General features: G+C 40.2%; 1 protein-coding gene across 1 annotated transcript in view; it reads right to left on the reverse strand.

Moving 5' to 3' along the window:
* lama5 (laminin, alpha 5) overlaps positions 1-27597 on the reverse strand; it is a 244931-nt gene that overhangs the window by 31889 nt on the left and 185445 nt on the right. Inside the window, 14 exon segments of the mRNA XM_060937932.1 lie at positions 5442-5584; positions 5693-5837; positions 5999-6138; positions 10627-10803; positions 10905-11047; positions 11180-11365; positions 13164-13277; positions 20248-20350; positions 21825-21957; positions 22063-22217; positions 22367-22483; positions 26409-26605; positions 26779-26949; positions 27077-27188. Coding sequence (XP_060793915.1) covers positions 5442-5584; positions 5693-5837; positions 5999-6138; positions 10627-10803; positions 10905-11047; positions 11180-11365; positions 13164-13277; positions 20248-20350; positions 21825-21957; positions 22063-22217; positions 22367-22483; positions 26409-26605; positions 26779-26949; positions 27077-27188 — 2036 coding nt within the window.

The following is a 27597-nucleotide window of genomic DNA, read 5'->3' on the forward strand; positions in this document are numbered from 1 at the left end:
TTATAACCCTTCACAGATTGACGAGCAGCAACAATTGCTTCCCTAAAGTCATGGCTGATGTTCTTCCTTCTTGGTATGATATAGATACACACCTGAATGCTCCAGAACACCAATCTGCCAAAAGTTCTGCTTTTACAGAGGTCGTTACCTCTATATGACGATTAACTAATCTTGTGCATTTCATAAGTAACACCCTGCTGCTAATTACTCTCTGAATGATTGTAGATGTAGGAAGAGTGTATTTATTTTTCCCACCTGGTTTCTGAATGATGGTTTACTTTTGGGGGAAAGTACTAAATATTGAAATCTGTTGTGGTTTTTTTGGTCACCTTTTGTTATTTAGGTGCTGATAAATAAAAAAACATTGAAGGAGACTGTACTTTCTTTTCCCCATAACTCTATGGTGCCAGTTATTGATGACTTCATTGTCAACACAACTGGGCTCTCGCCCCACTTCCATAATCTAGCATATAAAGCAAGATTATGGCATATAAAGCTGCCATAATAAAGCTAGTGAGCAGGCCATGGAGTAAGCCACGTTTTGGGTTGCTCTGCTGAATTTTATTTTAAAATTATGCTTCTAGTGCATAATACTGTCTAGAAAGGTCCAAAATGGATACTTAAAGTCACAAACATATAGGGGGAACTTTATCTGGTATATATTTTATCAACGGCAAAAAACCTGCGACAGTTTACCTACACAGGAAGAAATACGACTAACAGCAAACAAGCAAGCATGGCCAATGTTGAAACTGAACTTCTCGCCTCGCTAAAGGAAGACGTCTCCGCATTACTCGGGTCAGAACTAAAAGATGCCCTAGCTGGTGAATTCAACGTCGTGAAAAGTGAAATACAGGCTGTTGCTCTGACTTAGGGCCTCTGCATGCTCTTGCGACAAGGCTTTCACAGATAGCTTTTCGCAGACAGTTGTAATTTATCGTTGAGCGGGGAGTAATAGGCGTGCGCGATGTTATTCACCGCCACAACGCAAGGGGGCGCGAAGTCGCGAAATCGCTAGGAGTAGTTGGTGGGTGTGGTTAGTGGAGTGTTTATCCTCCGGTTACTTATAATGACTAGAACTGGAGTCGTATAGATGTACGTACTTCCTCACTTCCTCGATCAACCGCTCTTCGTGCTGCTCCATCTTCGCTCGTGTTTTTAAAAATGGCGGTCGTGAAAACAAACCAAACCGGGAAAGTAGGGAAGCGGAAGTGCGTGTACAGCGGATGTAGAGTGGACCAATCAGAGCCCTCTTGTCTGCGAGGCTCCTGCGGTGGTCACAATTTTTGGGAGGTGCACGCAGAGCGTCTGCGAAGGTGGGGGGGCTACGCAGACGCCATCTGCGACGCCATCTGCGAGGAATGCGTTGTCAGCATAAATTGGCCTTTAGACTTGCCCTGTATCCGAAGTCACTCACTCGTTCACTACTCCCTACTCACTATATAGAGAATTACTATATAGAGGACTATACAGTGAGCTCATTGATAAAATGAAAAAACACTTTCGGACACTACTCTATCGTGCTGTTATTTACGTCATTACTGTCGCACAATTAAAACGTGCCCGATCAGTCGGCTGCTGGGTTTTCAAAATAATAAAATACGTGCATGTATTTTTGTGATGAATACATATTATACTGAGTGTATTTCCCATATTAATAAATACTTTGTGTCTGCTACGTTATTGATATCAGGTGACCAGACAGGGTTTATTCAAAATAGAGTATCCCCTTCTAATATACGTAGACTACTTAATGCCCTTTATGATCCCACTCCACCCAAAGGCACAGAGGTATTAATATCACTCGATGCAGAAAAAGCCTTTGATTGGGTGGAGTGGGATTACTTTTTTTATACTTTGAGGCGTGTTGGTTTTGGCCCGAAATTTATACACTGGATTGAGACGCTCTATTTTCTACTTATGGCGGCTGTTCAGACTAACAACAACCTATCTACCTTTTTTACTCTACAGCATGGCACCAGGCAGGGATGTCCCCCATCACCTCTTCTATTCGCCCTAACAATAGAGCCGCTAACAACAGCGCTGCGCAACAGTGTTGATATTAAAGGCATAATCAGAGGAGGATTATGCCTTATTATTATTATTATAATCCAAAATAAATTCAAACTTGTGCACTCAATTCTTGTTTTTTGAAGTCATTAAAGATGTATGCTGTACAATCATTCCACCCTGGAAAAGGAACAATTCAGGGAAATCATTAACAGCCCAAAATTACCATGACATTCATGCCCACGAGGAGTGTTTGTACAGTGGTGCTTGAAAGTTTGTGAACCCTTTAGAATTTTCTATATTTCTGCATAAATATGACCTAAAACATCATCAGATTTTCACACAAGTCCTAAAAGTAGATAAAGAGAACCCAGTTAAAAAATTGAGACAAAAATATTATACTTGGTCATTTATTTATTGAGGAAAAGGAACCAATATTACATATCTGAGTGGCAAAAGTATGTGAACCTTTGTTTTCAGTATCTGGTGTGACCCCCTTGTGCAGCAATAACTGCAACTAAACGTTTGCGGTAACTGTTGATCAGTCCTGCACACCGGCTTGGAGGAATTTTTGCCCATTCCTCAATACAGAACAGCTTCAAATCTGGGATGTTGGTGGGTTTCCTCACATGAACTGCTCGCTTCAGGTCCTTCCACAACATTTCGATTGGATTAAGGTCAGGACTTTGACTTGGCCATTCCAAAACATTAACTTTATTCTTCTTTAACCATTCTTTAATAGAACGACTTGTGTGCTTAGGGTCGTTGTCTTGCTGCATGACCCACCTTCTCTTGAGATTCAGTTCATGGACAGGTGTCCTGACATTTTCCTTTAGAATTCGCTGGTATAATTCAGAATTCATTGTTCCATCAATGATGGCAAACTGTCCTGGCCCAGATGCAGCAAAACAGGCCCAAACCATGATACTACCACCACCATGTTTCACAGATGGAATAAGGTTCTTATGCTGGAATGCAGTGTTTTCCTTTGTCCAAACATAACGCTTCTCATCTAAACCAAAAAGTTCTATTTTGGTCTCATCCGTCCACAAAATTTTTCCAATAGCCTTCTGGCTTGTCCACGTGATCTTTAGCAAACTGCAGACGAGCAGCAATGTTCTTTTTGGAGAGCAGTGGCTTTCTCCTTGCAACCCTGCCATGCACACCATTGTTGTTCAGTGTTCTCCTGATGGTGGACTCATGAACATTAACATTAGCCAATGTGAGAGAGGCCTTCAGTTGCTTAGAAGTTACCCTGGGGTCCTTTGTGACCTCACTGACTATTACACGCCTTGCTCTTGGAGTGATCTTTGTTGGTCGACCACTCCTGGGGAGGGTAACAATGGTCTTGAATTTCCTCCATTTGTACACAATCTGTCTGACTGTGGATTGGTGGAGTCCAAACTCTTTAGAGATGGTTTTGTAACCTTTTCCAGCCTGATGAGCATCAACAACGCTTTTTCTGAGGTCCTCAGAAATCTCCTTTGTTCGTGCCATGATACACTTCCACAAACATGTGTTGTGAAGATCAGACTTTGATAGATCCCTGTTCTTTAAATAAAACAGGGTGCCCACTCACACCTGATTGTCATCCCATTGATTGAAAACACCTGACTTTAATTTCACCTTCAAATGAACTGCTAATCCTAGAGGTTCACATACTTTTGCCACTCACAGATATGTAATATTGGATCATTTTCCTCTATAAATAAATGACCAAGTATAATCTTTTTGTCTCATTTGTTTAACTGGGTTCTCTTTATCTACTTTTAGGACTTTCTGTGAAAATCTGATGATGTTTTAGGTCATATTTATGCAGAAATATAGAAAATTCTAAAGGGTTCACAAACTTTCAAGCACCACTGTAAACTTCTGAGCACAACTGTACATTTAAACATTGGCTTAATGATGTTATGCAGTATCTAACACTTGAAGAAATTCGGTATTCTGTACAGGGTGATAATCAAACAATTCCGCTATATCTGGCAACCTGTTCTTACATTAATTCAGAAGATGGACTCTCATGACATTGTGATGTGAGTCTTATTGTTGTCCTCCTTTTTTTATTCTTCTCCCCTGCTATTTTGTCTTCAGTTGCTTGTCTAGCTATTTTCTATTATCTACACCAGGGGTTTTCAAAGTGTGGGAGAGTCAGCCCCCCCTCAGAGAGCAAATAAACAACAGCGCCCCCCCTACAATTTTTGTTGTTGCTATACTTAATGTTCCATTCGTATTTAAAAAAATGGTTGTTGTACACATTTTTATTTTTTTCTTTTACACATTTTAAACATCTGTGCTTTTTGAAAACATCATTTTTACACATTTAAAACATATGAGCTTTATTAAAACATCTTTTTTTTTTTACACATTTTAAGCATCTGTGCTTTTTTAAAACCTCTTTTTTTTTTTTTACACATTTTAAACATCTGTGCTTTAAAAAAAAAAAAAACATCTTGTTTTACACATTTTAAACATCTCATAGCATCGTTAGCTAGCACCTCTTGGCAGACAACACACTGTGGCAGTGGAGCATCTTCAGATCCAGTCCATGAAAATCCAAACTTTAAATAATCGTGGTCATACTTCCTTCTTTTTTTGCTTGGCCCAGACTCTGTCTCCTCACTCACTGTAGCTTTAGGTACTAAAAATCGATCCATTCTGTCTCTGGCAAAGGCTAGCTGAAGTTCGCTAAATGTCCGCAATAGTAACTTATTCTGGTTTATTTTTCCTCACGTTGCGCCCCCCCCCCGAAGAACTCTGGCGCCCCCTAAGGAAGGCGCGCCCCACACTTTGAAAAGCCCTGATCTACACAATGTCAATTTATCTGCTGTGAATCTCATCTCATCTCATTATCTCTAGCCGCTTTATCCTGTTCTACAGGGTCGCAGGCAAGCTGGAGCCTATCCCAGCTGACTACGGGCGAAAGGCGGGGTACACCCTGGACAAGTCGCCAGGTCATCACAGGGCTGACACATAGACACAGACAACCATTCACACTCACATTCACACCTACGGTCAATTTAGAGTCACCGGTTAACCTAACCTGCATGTCTTTGGACTGTGGGGGAAACCGGAGCACCCGGAGGAAACCCACGCGGACACGGGGAGAACATGCAAACTCCACACAGAAAGGCCCTCGCCGGCCCCGGGGCTCGAACCCAGGACCTTCTTGCTGTGAGGCGACAGCGCTAACCACTACACCACCGTGCCGCCCTGCTGTGAATCTTTTGCTTCATTTTATGTTATGTGATTTTTATTTCGAACAGTGGTGTGATGTGGGTGGGTGGGATATGGGTTGTTATGTGTTTGTTCTGTTCCATGTGAAAATACAATAAAAAGACTTAAGACCAAAAAGAAAATAATTTTATTACCTTTGTCGGCTCTTCTCAGTTTTTGTGAATGTGTGCAATCTCCACGTCGACTGTACTCACCGTGGGCAAGGACTGTCTTCAGTGGTGTTAAGTTTAAAGCGTTCCTCAAAATTATAGAGGCTGATCACCTCCTCATTCAGACTCTCGAGCTCAATGCAGCCCTTGAAAAATGGACGCTCTGAGAGCTGCATCTGGGAAGGGGGCTGTGAAGCGATGACATGTTGCCATTATACAGCTGTAGAAGGAATCCTAAATTAACCTGAAAATATATCGGGATACAAATATACATTTTAGCTCGTGTCAAACAATACCGTGAAGCTCATGGGATAGCCACCGACGTAGAAGACTGTTTCGTCTGTTGGGAGGTTTAGAAGGCCGCGATCTCCATCTGCCTCCACAGTCTGCTTAGATGATGAGCCTTCTATAGTCATCGTCATTTGACCATACTGCAATATCCTAAACACACACACACACTCATGGGATGGATGAAAACCCATTTTCTCATATGCTGTCTCTGCTGCATGCTGATGAGAATGGTCATGATGGTGATGACGATGATGACAGAGGGAACAGTAGTGATCATGATGAAGATAATGAGTATAGGCAATCTGTCTCACCTCTCCAGAAACAGACTGCTGAATATGCCATCCAAGCGAACATTATCTGTTATCTCCGCCTGTGCAGTCTTATCACCAAGATTAAAAAGCCAGTGTAGTCTTTCGCCATCCAGAATCATCCCCATGAACTCTTTACTGGACTGTATCACACAAAAGAAGCATATTTTTACATTTACATGCTCGTTTTATACTCAGCAGTTGATGAATTTATGACAGCGTCATATATCACTCATACAGCTCAGGCCCTGGTTACACTACAGCTCGCAATGGGTTTGCAAATACGTGGCGATGAAAAATTGGTAGCATCGCCACCAATCGCACAATACATGGCAACTGGTCTGTGAGCTTTGGGAGTTGTTGTTTTTTTTTTTGGGGGGGGGGGGGGGGGGGGGTGTCTCCGCCTTGTGAGTGACCAAAAACATTGCGAAAAATTTCAATGGCGACATTTTTGTTGGCAAACTAAGCAGTGAATACTCGCAGATGGGTTTGGGAATATTTTCTGAAGCTTGGGGAACCTTCTTTAAGCCTCTTGAAATTTATTTGTCTCAAACCTATGTCCCTGATACTTGCGGGAGCCTCATCAACACAGCAGCTCGGCATAGCCTAACCTTCGCTGAGATTTAAAGTGCATTTACATTCGGGGATCCTTCGGAGTGCACTGTGTGCGCACTTGGGACTCAGTCTTACAGGAAACACCTGATGCTGATTTGAGCGCAATCAGCACGTGCATATAAGGATGCTGTTTTCACAGAGACTTTGCAAGTATTCTGTCAGGTTCTGTGCAGTAGATGGCTCTAAGTGCAGGAAGAGTGTATTAGCAGGCATGATATTTTCAAAAACACAAACAAAACCAAAAGCAGAGTCATAAATATGGCTAGAAACAAACGTGACAGTGATAATGATAATACTTCGCAAAGCCTCGGTGTCCTTATATGGCCATGCTGATCATGCTCAAATCAACATCTGGTGTTTCCCATAATGACCGGGTCCTGTGAGTGACCGTGACCGCTCGAGTGCACAAAGGCATGACAGTTAAGTGTTCGCCTGCTGTGTGACCACAACATTTAGCTCACCTGTATATCGCCATGCATCGTCACCAGAATGCCTCATTATCATCAATAGCCCATCGCAAAGCATCGTGAGCTGTAGTGGGACCGTAGCTTAACACACACACAGCAGCATCATACTTTCTACGGTGCAACATCTTCATAGATGAAGACGTTAAATGACATACCAGAACTCAATTACTAAAATTCTTAAGCTGCTTCATTACCAAACCTGCGAAAATAACATTGAAAATATATTTTAAAACAGGATTTCTTGTGGATTCCTACCCTGTCTTTATTTATTATAAGATAATTAATGTATGCAAACTAGTTATGACATGGTAAAGCAATACCAATTTTGCTCTTATCATCTATCGCAATGAAAATTCACACCACAATGTAACAAACATAATGACTGCGTTCATGTTACTGATGTACAGTGGTGCTTGAAAGTTTGTGAACCCTTTAGAATTGTCTATATTTCTGCATAAGTATGACCTAAAACATCATCAGATTTTCACACAAGTCCTAAAAGTAGATAAAGAGAACCCAGTTAAACAAATGAGACAAAAATATTATACTTGGTCATTTATTCATTGAGGAAAATGATCCAATATTACATATCTGTGAGTGGCAAAAGTATGTGAACCTCTAGGATTAGCGGTTAATTTGAAGGTGAAATTAAAGTCAGGTGTTTTCAATCAATGGGATGACAATCAGGTGTGAGTGGGCACCCTGTTTTATTTAAAGAACAGGGATCTATCAAAGTCTGATCTTCACAACACATGTTTCTGGAAGTGTATCATGGCATGAACAAAAGAGATTTCTGAGGACCTCAGAAAAAGTGTTGTTGATGGTCATCAGGTTGGAAAAGGTTACAAAACCATCTCTAAAGAGTTTGGACTCTACCAATCCACAGTCAGACAGATTGTGTACAAATGGAGGAAATTCAAGACCATTGTTACCCTCCCCAGGAGTGGTCGACCAACAAAGATCACTCCAAGAGCAAGGCGTGTAATAGTCGTCGAGGTCACAAAGGACCCCAGGGTAAATTCTAAGCAACTGAAGGCCTCTCTCACATTGGCTAATGTTAATGTTCATGAGTCCACCATCAGGAGAACACTGAACAACAATGCTGTGCATGGCAGGGTTGCAAGGAGAAAGCCACTGCTCTCCAAAAAGAACATTGCTGCTCGTCTGCAGTTTGCTAAAGATCATGTGGACAAGCCAGAAGACTATTGGAAAAATGTTTTGTGGACGGATGAGAGCAGAATAGAACTTTTTGGTTTAAATGAGAAGCGTTATGTTTAGAGAAAGGAAAACACTGCATTCCAGCATAAGAACCTTATCTCATCTGTGAAACATGGTGGTGGTAGTATCATGGTTTGGGCCTGTTTTGCTGCATCTGGGCCAGGACGGCTTGCCATCACTGATGGAACAATGAATTCTGAATTATATCAGCAGATTCTAAAGGAAAATGTCAGGACATCTGTCCATGAACTGAATCTCAAGAGAAGGTGGGTCATGCAGCAAGACAACGACCCTAAGCACACAAGTCGTTCTACCAAAGAATGGTTAAAGAAGAATAAAGTTAATGTTTTGGAATGGCCAAGTCAAAGTCCTGACCTTAATCCAATCGAAATGTTGTGGAAGGACCTGAAGCGAGCAGTTCATGTGAGGAAACCCACCAACATCCCAGAGTTGAAGCTGTTCTGTACGGAGGAACGGGCTAAAATTCCTCCAAGCCGGTGTGCAGGACTGATCAACAGTTACCGGAAATGTTTAGTTGCAGTTATTGCTGCACAAGGGGGTCATACCAGATACTGAAAACAAAGGTTCACATACTTTTGCCACTCACAGATATGTAATATTGGATCATTTTCCTCAATAAATAAATGAACAAGTATAATATTTTTGTCTCATTTGTTTACCTGGGTTCTCTTTATCTAGGACTCTTTATTTAGGACTTATGTGAAAATCTGATGATGTTTTAGGTCATATTTATGCAGAAATATAGAAAATTCTTAAGGGTTCACAAACTTTCAAGCACCACTGTATATGGCTGATGCTTGGATGATAGCGGTCTGTGGTACAGCCTCTGTTCAGAGCAACATCTGTTTGTCAACTCCATTTTGATCAAAGTACTGATAGTTTTCATTATGCTATATTATCTTTACCAGATGAATCATGAGAAAATGTTACTAAATCCAAAAGCGCTTATAATAGGAATTTGAGTAACAAGAACATATTGAAGTCTCACCTCTTCAGGCTGCACCTCACCCCTGCTTCCCTGCCCACTGCGTAACTGAGTATCGGTCTTGACCAACCCAGGCTGTGTCCTGTCTAGCCTGGGGTTAGCCGTCGGAGTTTGATTTTTCTCCATTTAGCTGTAATTTGTCGGTACATTTGTATGGTTGGTTTGTTTTCTTGGCTGTTTGCTGAATGTTGGTACTTCAACAGGATACACTTGTGCTGTGTCCAAATTTACTCACGCAGTCATTCAATACTCCTTACTCACTATCTAGGGAATTCTATATACTGTACGTAGAGGACTATATAGTGAGCTCATTGTTAAAATTAAAAAACACTTTCGGACACTACTCCGTCGCGCTGGTATTTACATCATTTACTGTCGCACAATTAAAACGTGCCCGATCAGTCGGCTGGTGGGTTTTCAAAATAATAAATACGTGCATGTATTTTTGTGATAAATCCATATTATACTGAGCGTATTTCCCAGATTAATAAATACAAAGTACTTTGTGTCTGCTGCATCTTTCAGTTCTTTCAAATCAAGGCTGAATACTTTCTTCTTTGCCGCTGCATTTTATTAAATCAAATTTGAGGCTTTTGATTAATTCCTCGCTCGGCACTGGAACTTTTATTCTTGTATTTTATGTCTTATTAGATTTTAGCTTATTTTCTATTCCCTTCCTATTTTTAATTGTACTTGAATGTCCGTTTATAATGCGTTTCTTCCTCCGTCCATTCACTACAATATTATTGCCATTTTCACGCCACAACTAATAAATTTGTCTCGTACCCGTTGTCATTAGGAAAAACAAACTATGGCTATACTCAATCTAAAATACTTAACGGTCCTTATGAAACAGCTTTTACAGCTCTGTGAAAATGCACGACCGCAATGCTCGATGGTATATACTGCTTGGTTAGTGACCGTCGGTTGTACATTACTTTTCACAGTGCATTGTGGGATACTATGAGTCCACTATATAGGGTGTAATAATTCTCACTATACATTCAGACAGCACTACAAAATGGCGAACTCACTATATAGTCCACTATATAGTGAGTAGGGAGTGATTTCAGGCATAGGGTCGGTGTTATTCTGTCACTTGTTCAGTTGGTACGAGAACTTGCTTGTCTAGAAGTTCAGCACTTCTTGTACCTGACTTTTGCACCTGCTGTATGTCGCTCTGGATAAAAGTACGTCTGCTTAAATGCCATGTAATGTAATGTAACAAGAGTCTTAAATATCAGGGTTTAGGTGTATTTTCCTATATTTTAGTCACGGCATGCCTTCATGCTCATATCTACACATGACGAGAGAAAGGGACTTACATTTTTGTTGCCCAGGTAGAAGACAAACTGTCTGTTGGCAGCTTGGCGCTTTTTGCGTGTCTCTTTGGAGAGAGTGATGTGGAACTTGAGGGAGGTGTAGGCAGCCAGATCAGCCAGATTACTGGGAGTCCTCACCTGCACCGCCGAATTCCCATTAAACTTCATCGACACACTGACCTGATAAAAACAATGACAAGGGAAAATATATAGTCATAAGCCATGACTGTTTGTGCATCAATGATTATTAAGTCTGAAATTTTAAATGAAGCTTGGCGTACCCTGCTGGCAGCTTTTCGGGCCTCAGCAATGAGCTCACGGATTCTCAGGATGTTCTCAGAAATGTTGGACATCTGCATGGAGTGATTCTGCAAGCGATCCAGCCTCTTCATCAACAGTGGAATGGTCTCACTGAGTGCTCCCACTGCACATAACACACGTTTGTCATACTGTCCTTCCACTGACATAATTACTAATGCTTACACTAAACCGAACCCTAACCTTGACGTCAGTAATCAAAGGTAAATAGTTCAGCCCATTTCAGGCCCTCACTAACCTGAGCTGTTGGCCTGGCTGAGTGCATCACTGAAGTCAACATTAGTGGTGTTGGATGATGCGTATGTTCTGTGCCACTCCTCCAGCTGTTGTTTTATCGGAGCCAGCTTCCCCAGCACATCAGCCACAGTGCTGTTAGCCGCCTCCACAGCTGTTTTAGCAACCAATATCTCATTTGATGTGTTCTCTACACACACACACACACACACACACACACACACACACACACACCAGAATGTCAAGGATGTAATAGCTCATCTGGCCTGCCATCAAAACAACCATGACTGCTAAAACATCAACCAGAACTGAAATGTGACAATGTGAGAGAGGATCAACCTCCACGACAAATTGTTCACAACAGGAAAATCAACAAAGGACTACATTTTATTCCCCAAGGGAAGATCGACCCAAAACATCAATCAGAACTGAAATCGGATGATAAACAAGAGAGGAGATACAATTCTGGTCAGAAGAAAGTGTATTAAGTTGACCTAATTATTAATCTGTTAGCAAACAAGAGTGCTCTGAGAGCACAATATCCCCCCTCCACTGGCAACTCGGCCATAACTCTGGTAAAATATGACTGAATTGAACGAAATTACAATACGCATATTACCGACATATAACAAAGAATCCTGTCAAGTTTCGTGAAATTCCTCCAAAAATTGTGAGAGGAGTTGATTTCAGAAGGTGAGCACCCTTCCCGGGATGGACGGACGGACATCGCCACGACATAATCCCCCTTCGGGCCTTTCGGCCAGCGGGGAATAAAAATTGTGAGGGAAGTTGATTTCAGAAAGCAAGGACACCTTGATGAAATTGCCAAAGTACAAGTTTGTTAATAATCAAGGGTGTAACTCTGGTAAAATTTGCCCAAATTAAACGAAATTTCAATCTGCGTATAACTGTCATATAACAAAGCCTTTTGCCAAGATTGGTGAAATTCCTCCACAAATTGTGAGAGGAGTTGATTTCAGAAGAACGTACACCCTCATGAAATTGTCAAAGTACAAATTATTTAATCAAGGGTCAAAACTCTGGTAAAATTTTCACAAACGAAATTAAATCCTAATATGTGTATTACAGTCATATAACAAGGCCTTTTGCCAAGCTTCGAGAAATTTGTCCAAAATCTGTGAGAGGAGTTGATTTCAGAAGGAAAACACACTCTCATGAAATTGTCAAAGTATAATTTTGTTAATCAAGGGCTGTAACTCTGGTAAAATGCAACCCAATTTAACGAAATTATGCGTATTAGTGACATATAACAATGCCTCTTGTCAAGTTTCTTGAAATTCCTCCAACAATTGTGAGAGGAGTTGATTTCAGAAGGTGAGTACCCTTCCCGAGACAGACGGATGGGCATCGCTACGACATAATCCCCCTTCGGGCTTTTCGGCCAGCGGGTGGTAAAAATTGACAATACAATGACCAAGTTTTGTGCAGAAGGTCTAGTTCTTTCAAATAAAACAATCAGAACTGAAACCCATTGAGAACTGAGGGAGGAGACACGATTTAACTGGAAATAAACTAAGTTGTAAACAAATTGTTTACAACATACAAATAACCAAGTATTGTTCCCCGAAGGAAGCTCTACCCAAAACATCGATCAGACCTGGAATCAGGTGAGAACTGTGAGAGGAGATACAATGCTAATGAGAAGTCCCAAAATTCGTGAAGTTGACCTAATTAGCAGTTTGTTAGCAAAAATTTGACAAAACAACAACCAAATTTTGTGCGGAGTGATGAGTTCTTTCAAACAAAACAATCCGAACAGAAATTCGTGGAGAACTGACGGAGGAGATACGATTTAACTGAATTGTGAACGACAGATGCCACGCCATGGCAACAGCCCATCGTTCTTATAGCCAGATGAGCTAAATATTACTGCTTTATGTAAATGTTTCATTTAAGGTTTTTCAAATAACTCAGCAGTGTCCAGTTTTGTCTAAAACACAAATCGCTGAGAAAGTCAAATCGCTGACCTTTGGTAAAGTTGAGGGAATTCTGCACAGCTGCCAGATCCTTCAGCAGCTCGTTCTTTTTCACTTCTGCCTCCTGCAGCCGCTTCTTAATATCCTGCAGCTGAGGATTCACCACTGCACAATTCAAGTCACAATAAACTTGTCAGTAAACACTTGTATAGTTTATGGTAATATGCCAACATTCCACAATGCCATATATATGTGTATGTGTGTGTTTGTGTGTGTGTCAGTCACGCCATGGGATTTTTGTACCAGATGCTCTGTGTACAGAATGTGTAGAAACGGCATTTAAAAGTGCACAATATTTTGCACCGTTTTCACTGGCTGATCCAGTAACTATCAACAAATAATCACCTCAATAAGCGCTGTACGGGATATATTTACCACTTTTAACATCATCCACGACTGTGTTGGACTGAGGCTGGTTCTAGAGGACTTGAGACAGGGACTCGTTTTAAATGACTACCGTGTAGTTAGTGTCCAGAATCGGAAATGAGTAAACACTCGACAGCGTCCATTTACAGTGGGGCAAAAAAGTATTTAGTCAGTCACCAATTGTGCAAGTTCTCCCACTTAAAAAGATGAGAGAGGCCTGTAATTTTCATCATAGGTATACCTCAACTATGAGAGACAGAATGAGGAAAAAAAATCCAGAAAATCACATTGTCTGATTTTTAAAGAATTTATTTGCAAATTATGGTGGAAAATAAGTATTTGGTCAATAACAAAAGTTCATCTCAATACTTTGTTATATACCCTTTGTTGGCAATGACAGAGGTCAAACGTTTTCTGTAAGTCTTCACAAGGTTTTCACACACTGTTGCTGGTATTTTGGCCCATTCCTCCATGCAGATCTCCTCTAGAGCAGTGATGTTTTGGGGCTGTCGCTGGGCAACATGGACTTTCAACTCCCTCCAAAGATTTTCTATGGGGTTGAGATCGGGAGACTGGCTAGGCCACTCCAGGACCTCGAAATGCTTCTTATGAAGCCACTCCTTCGTTGCCCGGGCGGTGTGTTTGGGATCATTGTCATGCTGAAAGACCCAGCCACGTTTCATCTTCAATGCCCTTGCTGATGGAAGGAAGTTTTCACTCAAAATCTCACGATACATGGCCCCATTCATTCTTTCCTTTACACAGATCAGTCGTCCTGGTCCCTTTGCAGAAAAACAGCCCCAAAGCATGATGTTTCCACCCCCATGCTTCACAGTAGGTATGGTGTTCTTTGGATGCAACTCAGCATTCTTTCTCCTCCAAACACGACAAGTTGAGTTTTTACCAAAAAGTTCTATTTTGGTTTCATCTGACCATCTGACATTCTCCCAATCCTCTTCTGGATCATCCAAATGCTCTCTAGCAAACTTCAGACGGGCCTGGACATGTACTGGCTTAAGCAGGGGGACACGTCTGGCACTGCAGGATTTGAGTCCCTGGCGGCGTAGTGTGTTACTGATGGTAGCCTTTGTTACTTTGGTCCCAGCTCTCTGCAGGTCATTCACTAGGTCCCCCTGTGTGGTTCTGGGATTTTTGCTCACTGTTCTTGTGATCATTTTGACCCCACAGGGTGAGATCTTGCATGGAGCCCCAGATCGAGGGAGATTATCAGTGGTCTTGTATGTCTTCCATTTTCTAATAATTGCTCCCACAGTTGATTTCTTCACACCAAGCTGCTTACCTACTGCAGATTCAGTCTTCCCAGCCTGGTGCAGGTCTACAATTTTATTTCTGGTGTCCTTTGACAGCTCTTTGGTCTTGGCCATAGTGGAGTTTGGAGTGTGTGACTGTTTGAGGTTGTGGACAGGTGTCTTTTATACTGATAACGAGTTCAAACAGGTGCCATTAATACAGGTAACGGGTGGAGGACAGAGGAGCCTCTTAAAGAAGAAGTTACAGGTCTGTGAGAGCCAGAAATCTTGCTTGTTTGTAAGTGACCAAATACTTATTTTACCAAGGAATTTACCAATTAATTCATTAAAAATCCTACAATGTGATTTCCTGGATTCTTTCCCCCCATTCTGTCTCTCATAGTTGAAGTGTACCTATGATGAAAATTACAGGCCTCTTTCATCTTTTTAAGTGGGAGAACTTGCACAATTGGTGGCTGACTAAATACTTTTTTGCCCCATTGTATTGTACATGTACTGACTGATTCTGAGTCCTGGTCTCCATGTTTTCAACACTTCAAGTTCAGCGGTTAGAAAGAATAAAAACACATTTTATGACTATCAACAACAGTTCTAGCTTTGTTGGAAACACTTTATACAGGTTAAAATTGGTCCCATGTTAGAAACAGAGTATTAGTAACTAATATCACATAATTGGCACAGGGCCAAAAATGAATTTGGCACAGCACCAACCAATCAATGAGGCATCAAATTAAAATAACCTACAACTGTTTTGCAAATCCATAGTCAAAGTGTGTTTTGTCATTCTGGTCCAAAAATACACTTTAGACCTAGCTGAAACATCATGGACATTTTGAAGGCTTTCTGCCTGGAAAATGGACCATTTTGGGTTGCGCGCACATGATTTCATGTCAGATTTACAGTAACCTCCCTCAGTCCAATTTCACTTTGGTTTGTATTTCCTGCATACGGAGCCTTGGCAGTGTAATGCAGCAGGTATAACTCAAAATCCATAATCTGAGCATCTGGTATGAAAATCTAGTGGACTGACACATATGTAAAGAGAACTGTGACTCCGAAACATTAATCTCTGTCTCAGTGCTGATTATTGTGCGATAAACTCGACAGCATCAACATGTTTAAGCTTAAAAGTCTCAAATTTCAATCTGGAATGTGCTGCAGCTACAATGCTCACATTTCCAGTTCCATTGATATACAGACGAGTAACAAATTAAAGGTAAAATAACTCGACTCTAATCTTCTGACTGGTCACGTTTATCCTGTGAAGAAGTATTTGTAATCTGATGAGAGAAGTCTCTTCCAGCATGACAATGGGCCTCATTAACCCTCTGGGGTCTGAGGGTATTTTCTGGCATTTTAATGATTTTGGTATGCTCTGATCTTGTTGTCAGTTTCAACAAAGCAGTATTTTCAAAGTCATATGACTTTTCTGTATTTAGCACAAGGTCAGCTACAATAATATCAATGTAGTATGTATGTCATAATTGTACTTTAAAAAAATAACAGATAAATGAAGATGTTGTAAAAAGCAGTTTTAGAACTGTGCTGGAATGCGTGAAAAACATAACCTTACCCATTGTGACGAACCGTTTTGGTCACTTGAGGTGATTCTGTTCAGTCTTAGGAATGGATCAAACACAAAAACTTAAATCTGCTCCATTGATTTGGACAATTAACTGGCCATCAAAAAATGTATGTCATTGTTTTGGGATAAAGGGTTGGCAGTGGGAGGGGTATTAGGGTGGTCCCCAAATTTTTTTTTTAGGATTTTGTTATGACCACCTTACCTTTTTTTTACATTGCCTAAAAGAAGTTATTGTGCGAAATTTGGTTAAGATTGAACAATGTTTAGAGGTACCACAAAGCCATTAAATTTTTCACTCAAGACACAATATAAAATAATGTGGCTTATTAACTGTTTCATATTAATACAAACAATACAGTAATATAACTTCCTGTGTTCAAAGTAACAATAGCTATTACTTGTCTGTGATTTTCTAAACCCTTCGGTATTCTGGTATCTTGTGGAGATAAAAGAACACACTAAGGACTTCCCTAGCAGAAGGAAGCTTTCTCCCAGACAGTTCCTTGGAAGTGGGACCAATTAACCAAACATAATTGTCCTTTCTGGTGTTGTGCTTTGCACCACCGGTACTACTTGTATTACTGTTGCTAGCCATGTGAAAAACATAGAAAGAAAAACATTCACAACTTCATCAGCATATTACGATCAGTGCTCATTGTTTAAGAACCCCTTAGTGCATGAAAGTTAACCTTCTATCAGTCTATAAACTCTTCCTGCCTCTTCTTTTTCATAGAAGTGGCATATTCCCTCTAGAACTGTGACTTTTTGGGGGTTTGGGCTTCTCTGCAACAGTCTACGCACCAACTAATGTTAATGGCTTAACCCGATTTGCAACCTCGTGTGGCACCTCTAAATATTAACCAATTTTTCTGAAATGTTGCTTGTTGCCTTCCTTTAGCCTATGTAAAAAAATGGTAAGGTGGTCGGAATGTTTTGGTAAAAAAAAAATTTTCCCATACATTTCGGGACCACCCTAAGGGGTATTCAATGAGAAGAGTAAAAAAAATTCCATTCCATTCAATAAGAAGAGTAAAAAAATTCCATTCCATTCAATGAGAAGAGTGAAAACCTCTTCCACTGCCAACTCTTAATCCCATCAGGTCAAGTGACCAAAACGGTTCATCACAATGGGTAAGGTCATGTCTTTCACAGTGATGGGAATAACGGCGTTAGAAATAAACGGCGTTACTAACGGCGTTACTTTTTTTAGTAACGAGTAATCTAACTAATTACTTTTTACATCGTTATAACGCCGTTCCCGTTACTTACAATAAAATACTATGCGTTACTTTATTAAAGCTGTTTTCATCTGGCACGCTGCTCGTTCAGCCTTTCTTTACTCTGCTTTAGTGTGGGGCGGGGAGATGCGAGACAACGGCATAGTCAGCCAATCAGAGTAGATTTGGACAACATACGTAGGTAGGCCACGCCTACTGCACTACTGCGCACTCTTTCAATCGGAAGACAGCGATGGCGAGCGGTCAGCCCAGCACTGCGCGTTCACACTGGAAATACAGACATTACTTTTCATTACTTGAAATAAAAGGCAAAAATGTCTACGTGCAATGCACATTATGTCGAGGAACAAAGCGTTTGTCCTCGTCAGTGGCCAGTAATTAGTAACAATTTTAATAACTACAAAAATATATTACATTTGATAGATGTCTTATCTCACATTGTCCCACAAAAATATTAATATAGTGTAGATAACATTACTAACTGGTTCTGTTAATTGTCCATTTTGGTCATTAAACACATTTAACATTCACTTTTATTATGATTACACTAATTGAATTTGTTTTTTGTTTTTTTTTTGGGGGGGGGACACAAAATGTAACGGAATAATTACTTTCCCTGGTAATTAGTTACTTTTATGACAAAGTAACTCCGTTACTAACTCCGTTACTTTTTGGGAAAAGTAACTAGTAACTATAACTAATTACTTTTTGAAAGTAACGTGCCCAACACTGGTCTTTCACACATTCAAACACAGTTCTAAAACTGCTTTTTACAACAGATTCATTTCATCTCATCTCATTATCTGTAGCTGCTTTATCCTGTTCTACAGGGTTGCAGGCAAGCTGGAGCCTATCCCAGCTGACTACGGGCGAAAGGCGGGGTACACCCTGGACAAGTCGCCAGGTCATCACAGGGCTGACACATAGACACAGACAACCATTCACACTCACATTCACACCTACGCTCAATTTAGAGTCACCAGTTAACCTAACCTGCATGTCTTTGGACTGTGGGGGAAACCGGAGCACCCAGAGGAAACCCACGCGGACACGGGGAGAACATGCAAACTCCACACAGAAAGGCCACCGTCAGCCACTGGGCTCGAACCCAGAACCTTCTTGCTGTGAGGTGACAGTGTTAACCACTACACTATACTACCATGCCTTTAAAGTGTGACATAAATTACAAAAAGTTTACATTAAATATGTAGTTGCCAAAGTAAAAATGTAGTACTGGTCCATTGCTCTCAGTTTCCCCCTTCGACTGTTACCTTAAACCTGATACACATTTGTGACACCTATTTGGAATAAGCAATGCAAAAGTAAAATCCTGCGCAGTGTCGCAGGCAAGCTGGAGCCTATCCCAGCTGACTACGGGCGAAAGGCGGGGTACACCCTGGACAAATCGCCAGGTCATCGCAGGGCTGAGACATAGAAACAAACAACCAACCATTCACACTCACACCTACGGTCAATTTAGAGTCACCAGTTAACCTAACCTGCATGTCTTTGGACTGCGGGGGAAACCGGAGGAAACCCACGCGGACACGGGGAGAACATGCAAACTCCACACAGAAAGGCCCTCGCCGGCCACGGGGCTCGAACCCGGACCTTCTTGCTGTGAGGCGACAGCGCTAACCACTACACCACCATGCCGCCCACAACAGATTCATTTATCTGTTGTTTGACTGTTTTTATTTTGGTATTTGACTCTTCAGTGTGTCCTGAAATTAACTCATGGACTCTTTTACTCAGTTCAGAGCCACAACTAACTCTGTTACTCTGTAATTTTGCTCCCACTTCAACTCCAATCTTTCAGTAGTGTTTTGTATAAATGTTCATGTAAGCCAAACCAAATGAATAATCTGCCCCGGATTTACAAAATGCTCATTTGATTCGTACCCGTGTGCACATGATGATCACGCGTAAAATGGAAATGTGTTTCTGACACAGCTCATTTATATACACTGACGCCCACAAATCTCCATAAAAGGTCAGAGGGCTGGAAAACGAAATGACGACTACACTGAAAGCAAAGGGAGACAGGCAGAAGTGGAAGTTATTTTGACTCACTTTCATGCCAGTCAAAATATTTAGCAGTGTAACAGCACCTGATCTTGAGATGAATTACAGAAAAAGTGAATGAAGTGTGAATTAAGTGAGGTGGAAAGAAAATGTCTATTTTGATATTCTTTAATTAATACCAATAATATACAGTAAGATGACTGGTTTTTACAGAATTTTCTCTGATTAGCACAAGGATATGTTTTTGATAGAGGCTCCAAAGCACTTCTATAAGTCACTCTTGCTATGTGACAGTATTAATCCATGTTTTAAAGTACACTAATTCAGGCAAATTATATTATTTGAAGCCAATCGATCAAGGTTTACATTTGTTTGTCCTCTTATGCATAAATTTACATACACAAACACACACAGGAGCATGAGGAGGATACGAAAAAATTTTTTTTGAAAACTTTCATGAACAAATCTTCCGTGTAAATGTTCACATGAATGACTTATAAATAAAGGCTTTCATGCCCAGCTCGATAATGAAGCCCGATGTTTCCATCCACATGGCATGAGAGGTGCTTGAACGGTGTGATAAAATTTACCTTTAGTCAGATTCTGGAGCAGGGCTGATGCCTCTTCATGTAATGCCATACTCTTATTTTTAAGATCGCTGGCCTGCTGTGAACGATTCTGGCTTTTGAGATCCTGTGCCAAAAAACACTAGATCTGACTGATCATACCTTAGACAAAGTCACGTTGACCCTTTCCCCCCTTAAATTCTGGAAATTTCTTTCCTAAAATTTCATTCATTCATAATTCAATTAAACTTGTTTCCCATATTTTCTTATATATATATATATATATATATATATATATATATATATATATATATATAAATTATACAGAAAAACATAATATTATTGTCAGATTCCCAAACACCTACAAGCAAGTTAGAGTATTTTTATGTCGACATGTACATTTTGTAAGAAAGTAAGCACATTCTGTATTTAGATAAAACTGTATAATACTGTACCGTATATATATACACAGACACTGGTGTTTTACGGGGAAATACGCCACTCGTGTTTTTCATACGAACTACATCCGGGACATCGAGTGACATATTTTTCAATATGTCACTTGTGAGGAAATTGGTGAATTGTTTTGATAAATTTGGGTACTTTTGGTTCGTGAATGTGTCTGTATAATAAAAAGAAAATCACACGTTGGCTTGAAGATATGAAGTTTATCTCATGTTGAAAAACTCATATTTTTTTATACGAAATACATTGCGGAACTGAGTGACATATTTAACAATTATTCCACGAAATCGAGTCGTACATGAGCTGATAGCTATAAGCTGTGTACGACGAGACTGAGTGGAATAACTGTTTTATGCCATCCCCATTCACTGGATTTTGAGAAACAGAGCACTTTTATTTTTATTTTTTGCAAATTCGATAAATAAAAACTTTATACAAAACGTCTGACAAAATCATTTCCGCTAAGAATGTAAACAAACAGGCAAAATGACAGGAGCAATTTGTGAAAAATGTGATAATAATAATTCTTGAAAAATGAAAAAAGATACGTTCTTACCATCAAATACTTTTATTCCATATTCTGCTGATTTTTTTAATTTTTAATTTTCTAGGGTTTTGTTTTTGAGTAGAGCTTTTATTTTGTCCTCGGTTGGTTCAGTAACACGCGCCGCCATTTTGTTTTTCTCTACTCATGGTATATGAGCTGATATCCTAGTAGTAGAGTAGCCAATCAGAGCGCATGACTGCTCATATCCAGTGAATGTGGATAGAATAATTTCCAATATTTCACTCCAGTGGTGTCACTCCCAGTGTTTTCCTGCTGACTGGACGCGCATTGTCAAAATGGTGAACCGGTTCAAAATTAAAATTCTTTTGATTAACTTGCGTATTTTTTGTGGATGTGTCCAAATAATATAAAGAACATTACATAGTGGTGCAAAGACATGAAGTTTATCTTCTCGTGTTGAAAAACATATCACTCGTTCGCTTCGCTCACTTAAGGTTACTGTGTTAAATTTGTCTGTGTAAACAATTCAACATCAAGCAATTAACAAGAAAATTTATATCCATAAATATGAGTGTTTTGGCACACATGATATGTAGAATACTCCAGGCTTAACGTAGCTTTCCATTACCTCCAGGGTGTCCACGTTCGCTTCCCCAGCTAAAGTTTCAGCTTCCAGCATGCTCTTAATAATGTTGGTGTAAGCGCCTGATGCAGTCAGAGCTCTCTGTATGAAGCTGTCCTGGTTAGTGTTGGAAATGACACTGTTTAAACACAGAGGAACAGGCATTAAAAATAAAGTCAAAGAACAGTAAATGTATTTGTGGCACAAATGAAAGCTTTATCGGAAAAAAGCGAATCTCAGACACCTTGAGAGGTTCATGGAAAGCTGATTGAGAAGCTCAGCGTGTTTCTCAGCTTCCTCTACCAGCGAGCTTTTTGAGTTGGTGAAAGTGAAATTCTGCACCTTGTTCGTGAGAGGCTGCTTTGCTCCATCCAGCTGAGCAGACAGACGTTCATAATCCTACAGAGGAGACGAACAACACAGCAGATAAGAACTGGGGATGTGGACATGGAGTGAGTGTAAGTTCAGTAAACGCTTTATCATTGGTCTCAAATATTTGTGATTTATGTTGATTTTCTACATCATGGTGTGTGTGTGTGGTATCTGACCTCTTTGGCATCCTGCAGCATAGATAATATATCATTGACCTGAGCCACATCATCTTCTGCCATCTGGATCATATCCTCCACCTCCTTCTGCTTTGACTTCAGAGCGTTCAATTTTTGCTAAAGATACATCAGAACACGTCTCACAGAGCAATCGATATGATGAAGTCTTTTTTTAAACACAGAACATGAAATTTTGAACACTTTTTCTACATGCTACCAGTCCTCAGCCAAAGTTTCCTGTATTTATGGTACCAGCAGGAACCAAATGGACACAATGGTGCATCTGTTAGCAGAAATCTCCCCCAAAGAAAAGTCTTGTGGATGTTGTTGTTTGTTGATAATCCCTTTTTTTTGTTTTCTCATATTTTTCAACAGTTGCAATTAGCATAATCTTAAAGGGGCTGGCTCATCCTTCCCAGAATCCTCTGTGCCAAGTTACCATTTTCAATGCTAGCGATATTCCTAAAACAATTCAAGCCATAGCTCTTAACCCTTTGGAGTCAAGAGCTTTGTCGGTGAAGCTCGGCAGATTTAGAATGAGTAGGTCATGTATTTTTAGATAAATATCTTTCGGTTTCGATTTATTTCTTTTTCGCGGTGGGAATGCCCACCATAAACAGGATAAAATCTGTCAGCCATAGTTTAGGTTATTTGGAGGTAAAACTTGTAAGATGGCACGCGGATTTTATGCGCTTCGGATGATTCAGGACAGCGATTCAATTCAATCTTGAGGACTGCGACACTGATGATGACCAGTGCCTTTTTTTTTCCCCGACTCGATCCAGCCGAAGATCAACTCGAGTAAGTAAAACTATTTCTTCTATTTATTATGAGCAAATAGGTTGATATGCGTGCGCTGCATACACAGGAAAAATGGCTGAGCAATTTTTCCAGAGTTAAAAGTATTTTCCTCAAAAATAGTTAATTTTGCTCTATTTTGAGTTTAGAGAGGAAAATTTGGAGTTGGAGTGGGAGCAAAATTACAGAGTAATTGTGTAACAGAGTAACAGAGTTGGTTGTGGCTCTGAACTGAGTAAAATAGTACAAGAGTTAATTCCAAGACACATTGAATCGAGTCAAATACCAAAATAAAGTTAAATACCAGATACATGAAGCTGTTGTAAAAAGCAGTCTTAGAACTGTGTTGGAATGTGTGAAAAAACATTACCAACTGTGACTTTACCTGATGGGATTAAGAGTTAATCTGATGGGATTAAGAGATGGCAGTGGCAGGGGTTTTCACTCTTCTCATTGAATGGAATGGAATTTTTTACCCTTCTCATTGAATACCCCTCCCACTGCCAACCCTTTATCCCAAAACAATAAGACATAATTTTTTTGATGGCCAGTTAATTGTCCAAATCAGTGGAGCAGATTTAAATTTTTGTGTTTGATCCATTCCTAAGACTGAACAGAATCACCTCAAGTGACCAAAACGGTTCGTCACAATGGGTAAGGTCATGTTTTTCACACATTCCAACACAGTTCTAAAACTGCTTTTTACAGCATCTTCATTTCTTTTTTTTTAAATGTACATACATACTACACAAATATTACTGTAGCTGAACTTGTGCTGAATACAAAAAAGTCATGACTTTGAAAATACTGTTTAGATTTGTTGAAATTGACAAGACCAGAGCATACCAAAATCATTAGAGTGCCAGAAAATACCCTCAGACCCCAGAGGGTTAAACTGTAACATGAAATTGAAGATATTTTGTCAAAGTATCTATGTTTTTTATTTATTCCAACAGATCCATCCTGTTTTTGTATGGTTTTTCTGTTGTAATGGATCAGAACCGGCCTCAGCTGTCTCGCAGACAACTCCGAAGGAAAGGAAAGAAAAGAAAGGGCATGTTTTGTTCAAAGCTTCCACATAAGACGTGCGGATGAAGAAATACAGTAATTCCAGATGGAGTTCGAAGGGATCGCTAACAATGCATTTAGGGAGGTTTTGCTGCACAGAGAGCTAGAAGAGTAGCGATCATGTGCCTTCAAAACACAGTGGCCTGTATCTAAACAAATACAACAAACTGGATTCTGGAAAGGGTGAGCTGGCCCCTTTAATGTTGTTATGGTGATAACTGTTTGTCGTTAAATAAAAAAAAAATCTGTAATTTTGTTGCAGCTAATATGAGCTGGTTAAGCACTCATACAAGGAAACAAAATAAATCACTGCACTTATTCCATTGTGGACTGAACAATGACGTACGGTAGCTGTACACCGTAATGATGCAGTCACTGTCTTCACTGTGATGAAACCGGTGTAAAATAAGTTAGAATCCCCTGGTTCCTATTTGGTCCTTTTCTTGTTTTTCAGTGTGCAGTAGAAAAACGCCCTTTGGGTAAATCCATATGATATCACCAAAGGCCTCCTGACTAACCATGTCAGATTTGCTTCATTCTTCCAAAGATTAATATCATTAGTCCCAATAAACAGTGTGCAAAATTTCAGCTTGACAGCTTTGTTAGTTTTTGAGAGATTGGGGCATGAATAAGGAGCGTGGCTCGAATTGGAACATAAAAATGAGGGCTATAGAAAAAACTCGGAAGTTCCATAAAGCATAACTTTTGGACTACTTAAGCTAGATTCATGAAATTTTCAGGAACTGTTTGTAGGTACAAGAGATCTAATTATTCTATCCACATTCACTGGATATAAGCAATCGTGCGCTCTGATTGGCTACTCTACTACTAGGATATCAGCTCATATACCGTGAGTAGAGAAAAACAAAATGGCGGAGCGTGTTGCTGAACCAACCGAGGATGAAATAAAAACTACTCGAAAACAAAACCCCAAAAAATACAAACAAAGCAACAAAATATGGAATAAAAGTATTTGATGGTAAGAACGTATCTTTTTTATTTTTAAGAATTATTATTATCGCATTTTTCACAAATTGCTCTTGTCATTTCACCAGTTTGTTTACATTCTAAGCGGAAATGATTTTGTTGGACGTTTTGTATAAAGTTTTTATTGATCGAATTTGCAAAAAATAAAAATATTCTGTTTCTCAAAATCCAGTGAATGTGGATGGAATAAAACAGTTATTCCACTCAATCTCGTCATAGCCGGCTCGTTATAGCCGACTCGGTGCTACGCGCCTCATTGGCTATCAGCTCGTGTACGACTCGATTTCGTGGAATAACTGTTAAATATTGCAACTGAAGATCCACAATTGTATATTAACAATTGAAATCTGAAAAAAAAATTGTTTTTGTTTTGGAGCATTTTGACCCTCTGTTTCTCCACATTTCAACATGCCAGACCTTTCAAATTCTGCTATTTATTTCTCATATTGTTGTACTGTTTTGTTAACTAAGTGTTTGTCTAAAAGATATCAAACTTCGAGTTATGAGCCGGGCGGCACGGTGGCGTAGTGGTTAGCACTGTTGCCTCACAGCAAGAAGGTCTGGGTTCGAGCCCCGTGGCCGGCGAGGGCCTTTCTGTGCGGAGTTTGCATGTTCTCCCCGTGTCCGTGTGGGTTTCCTCCGGGTGCTCCGGTTTCCCCCACAGTCCAAAGACATGCAGGTTAGGTTAACTGGTGACTCTAAATTGACCGTAGGTGTGAATGTGAGTGTGAATGGTTGTCTGTGTCTATGTGTCAGCCCTGTGATGACCTGGCGACTTGTCCAGGGTGTACCCCGCCTTTCGCCCGTAGTCAGCTGGGATAGGCTCCAGCTTGCCTGCGACCCTGTAGGACAGGATAAAGCGGCTAGAGATAATGGATGGATGGAGTTATGAGCCATTAAAAATAAAACAATTCATGCTCATATTTCAAATGTATATTGCTCATCAAAATATGGAGTTGGTATCTTCAACTAAACTATATTTATTAAAGGATTAAACATGCCTCATTTTACTACAGACAGAAATATTAAATAGAAGCACACTTCTTATAATACAATCACAAAGCCGTAATGGTCAGGTGGGAACGTTTTCTGGAATCTGGTGATTTGAGGCGGATTTGGCCCTTTGTGAGGCCCTGTGTGTGTGTGTGTGTGTGTGTGTGTGTGTGTGTGTGTGTGCAGAATGGTGTACCTTGTACTCATCCAGCTTTTTCTGGTTGATACTGTTGGTTTCAGTTGCGCGTGTTATGTTCTTCACTGCATCGTTAAGCGAGTCTCTCAGGTTCATGAGCTCATTGTTAAACTGATCCAGTTTTTCTCTGATCGACTTCAATATATCGTGGTTTGCAGTGTTCCGGTCAGCCATCTCTCCCTTCACACGCTCCAGCACTACAGACAAAACGAGATCATTCAAAAAGGGAGATGAAATATAAAAATTCAGCGAAGGCCTGAAATGTTTCTCTTCTCACTGCAAAAATATAAAAAAAAATCAAAAGTATTCGATCTTAGTTATAGTTTTGAAAAGTGTCTCTCATTAAAGCCCATACTATGTTCTCACTCACATTTCTGGGCTTCCGTGAGCTCGTTCTCTGCTAACTTCCTCTGGTAGTGGGTGCTCTGGGAGCGCATGTCCCTCAACATATCTGCCACCTCCGTCAGCTTCCGTGTAAACTCGCCATCATTTACGTCCTGAGAGCCATTCTGAGCTGTTCTGTTCACCAGCTTCAATATGGCTGTGCACACACAGAGACGCCTCACATCACCAAACTGCTCTCACCAGTTTATATGGTATCATGTGCCGAGTTATCAGAAAATCATCGTTTCAGTAAATGCTTAATGGTATGATCATTATTTCCCAACCTCTTATGTCTCTCATGCTGCCATTAATAAAGTCCAGCAGGTTCTGAGCTCTCTCGTACGTGGCTTTGGTGTTGTTCGTAAGCTCATCTTCTTTTCTTACTGAGACTGACACCTGCAAGATTATTGGAGCAAACTGGGCACTACTGTATCACGGGTTTTAACAAAGTAGGTCCCGGACGTTAATCCTAGTTGAAAAATAAGATATTTACACAGCCACATTTTTGAGCACCAGTGATATTAACACTAAGGTCCCACAACATCGATAACTATAACTATACCTTTAACTATACTTCTGCCTGAATTTAGTTCCAGTCTGGAGCAGACACACCACAACTATAATCCCGACTATAATAGCGGTTGGTCCTGCCACTCGGGGAAATAAATGCGTGCAACTTGGGAATAGTCATGGAAGTTTTTTCCATGTAGTAGCACATTATTCCGGGTCATACTGGACAGCTTGGACTTCAAAACAACCCATGTACATACTCCGGTGGTTCATAAAATATGGATAGGTCACAGAT

This window comes from Neoarius graeffei, chromosome 13 (assembly GCF_027579695.1).
Source record: "Neoarius graeffei isolate fNeoGra1 chromosome 13, fNeoGra1.pri, whole genome shotgun sequence".
In the NCBI taxonomy this organism is placed as follows: domain Eukaryota; kingdom Metazoa; phylum Chordata; class Actinopteri; order Siluriformes; family Ariidae; genus Neoarius; species Neoarius graeffei.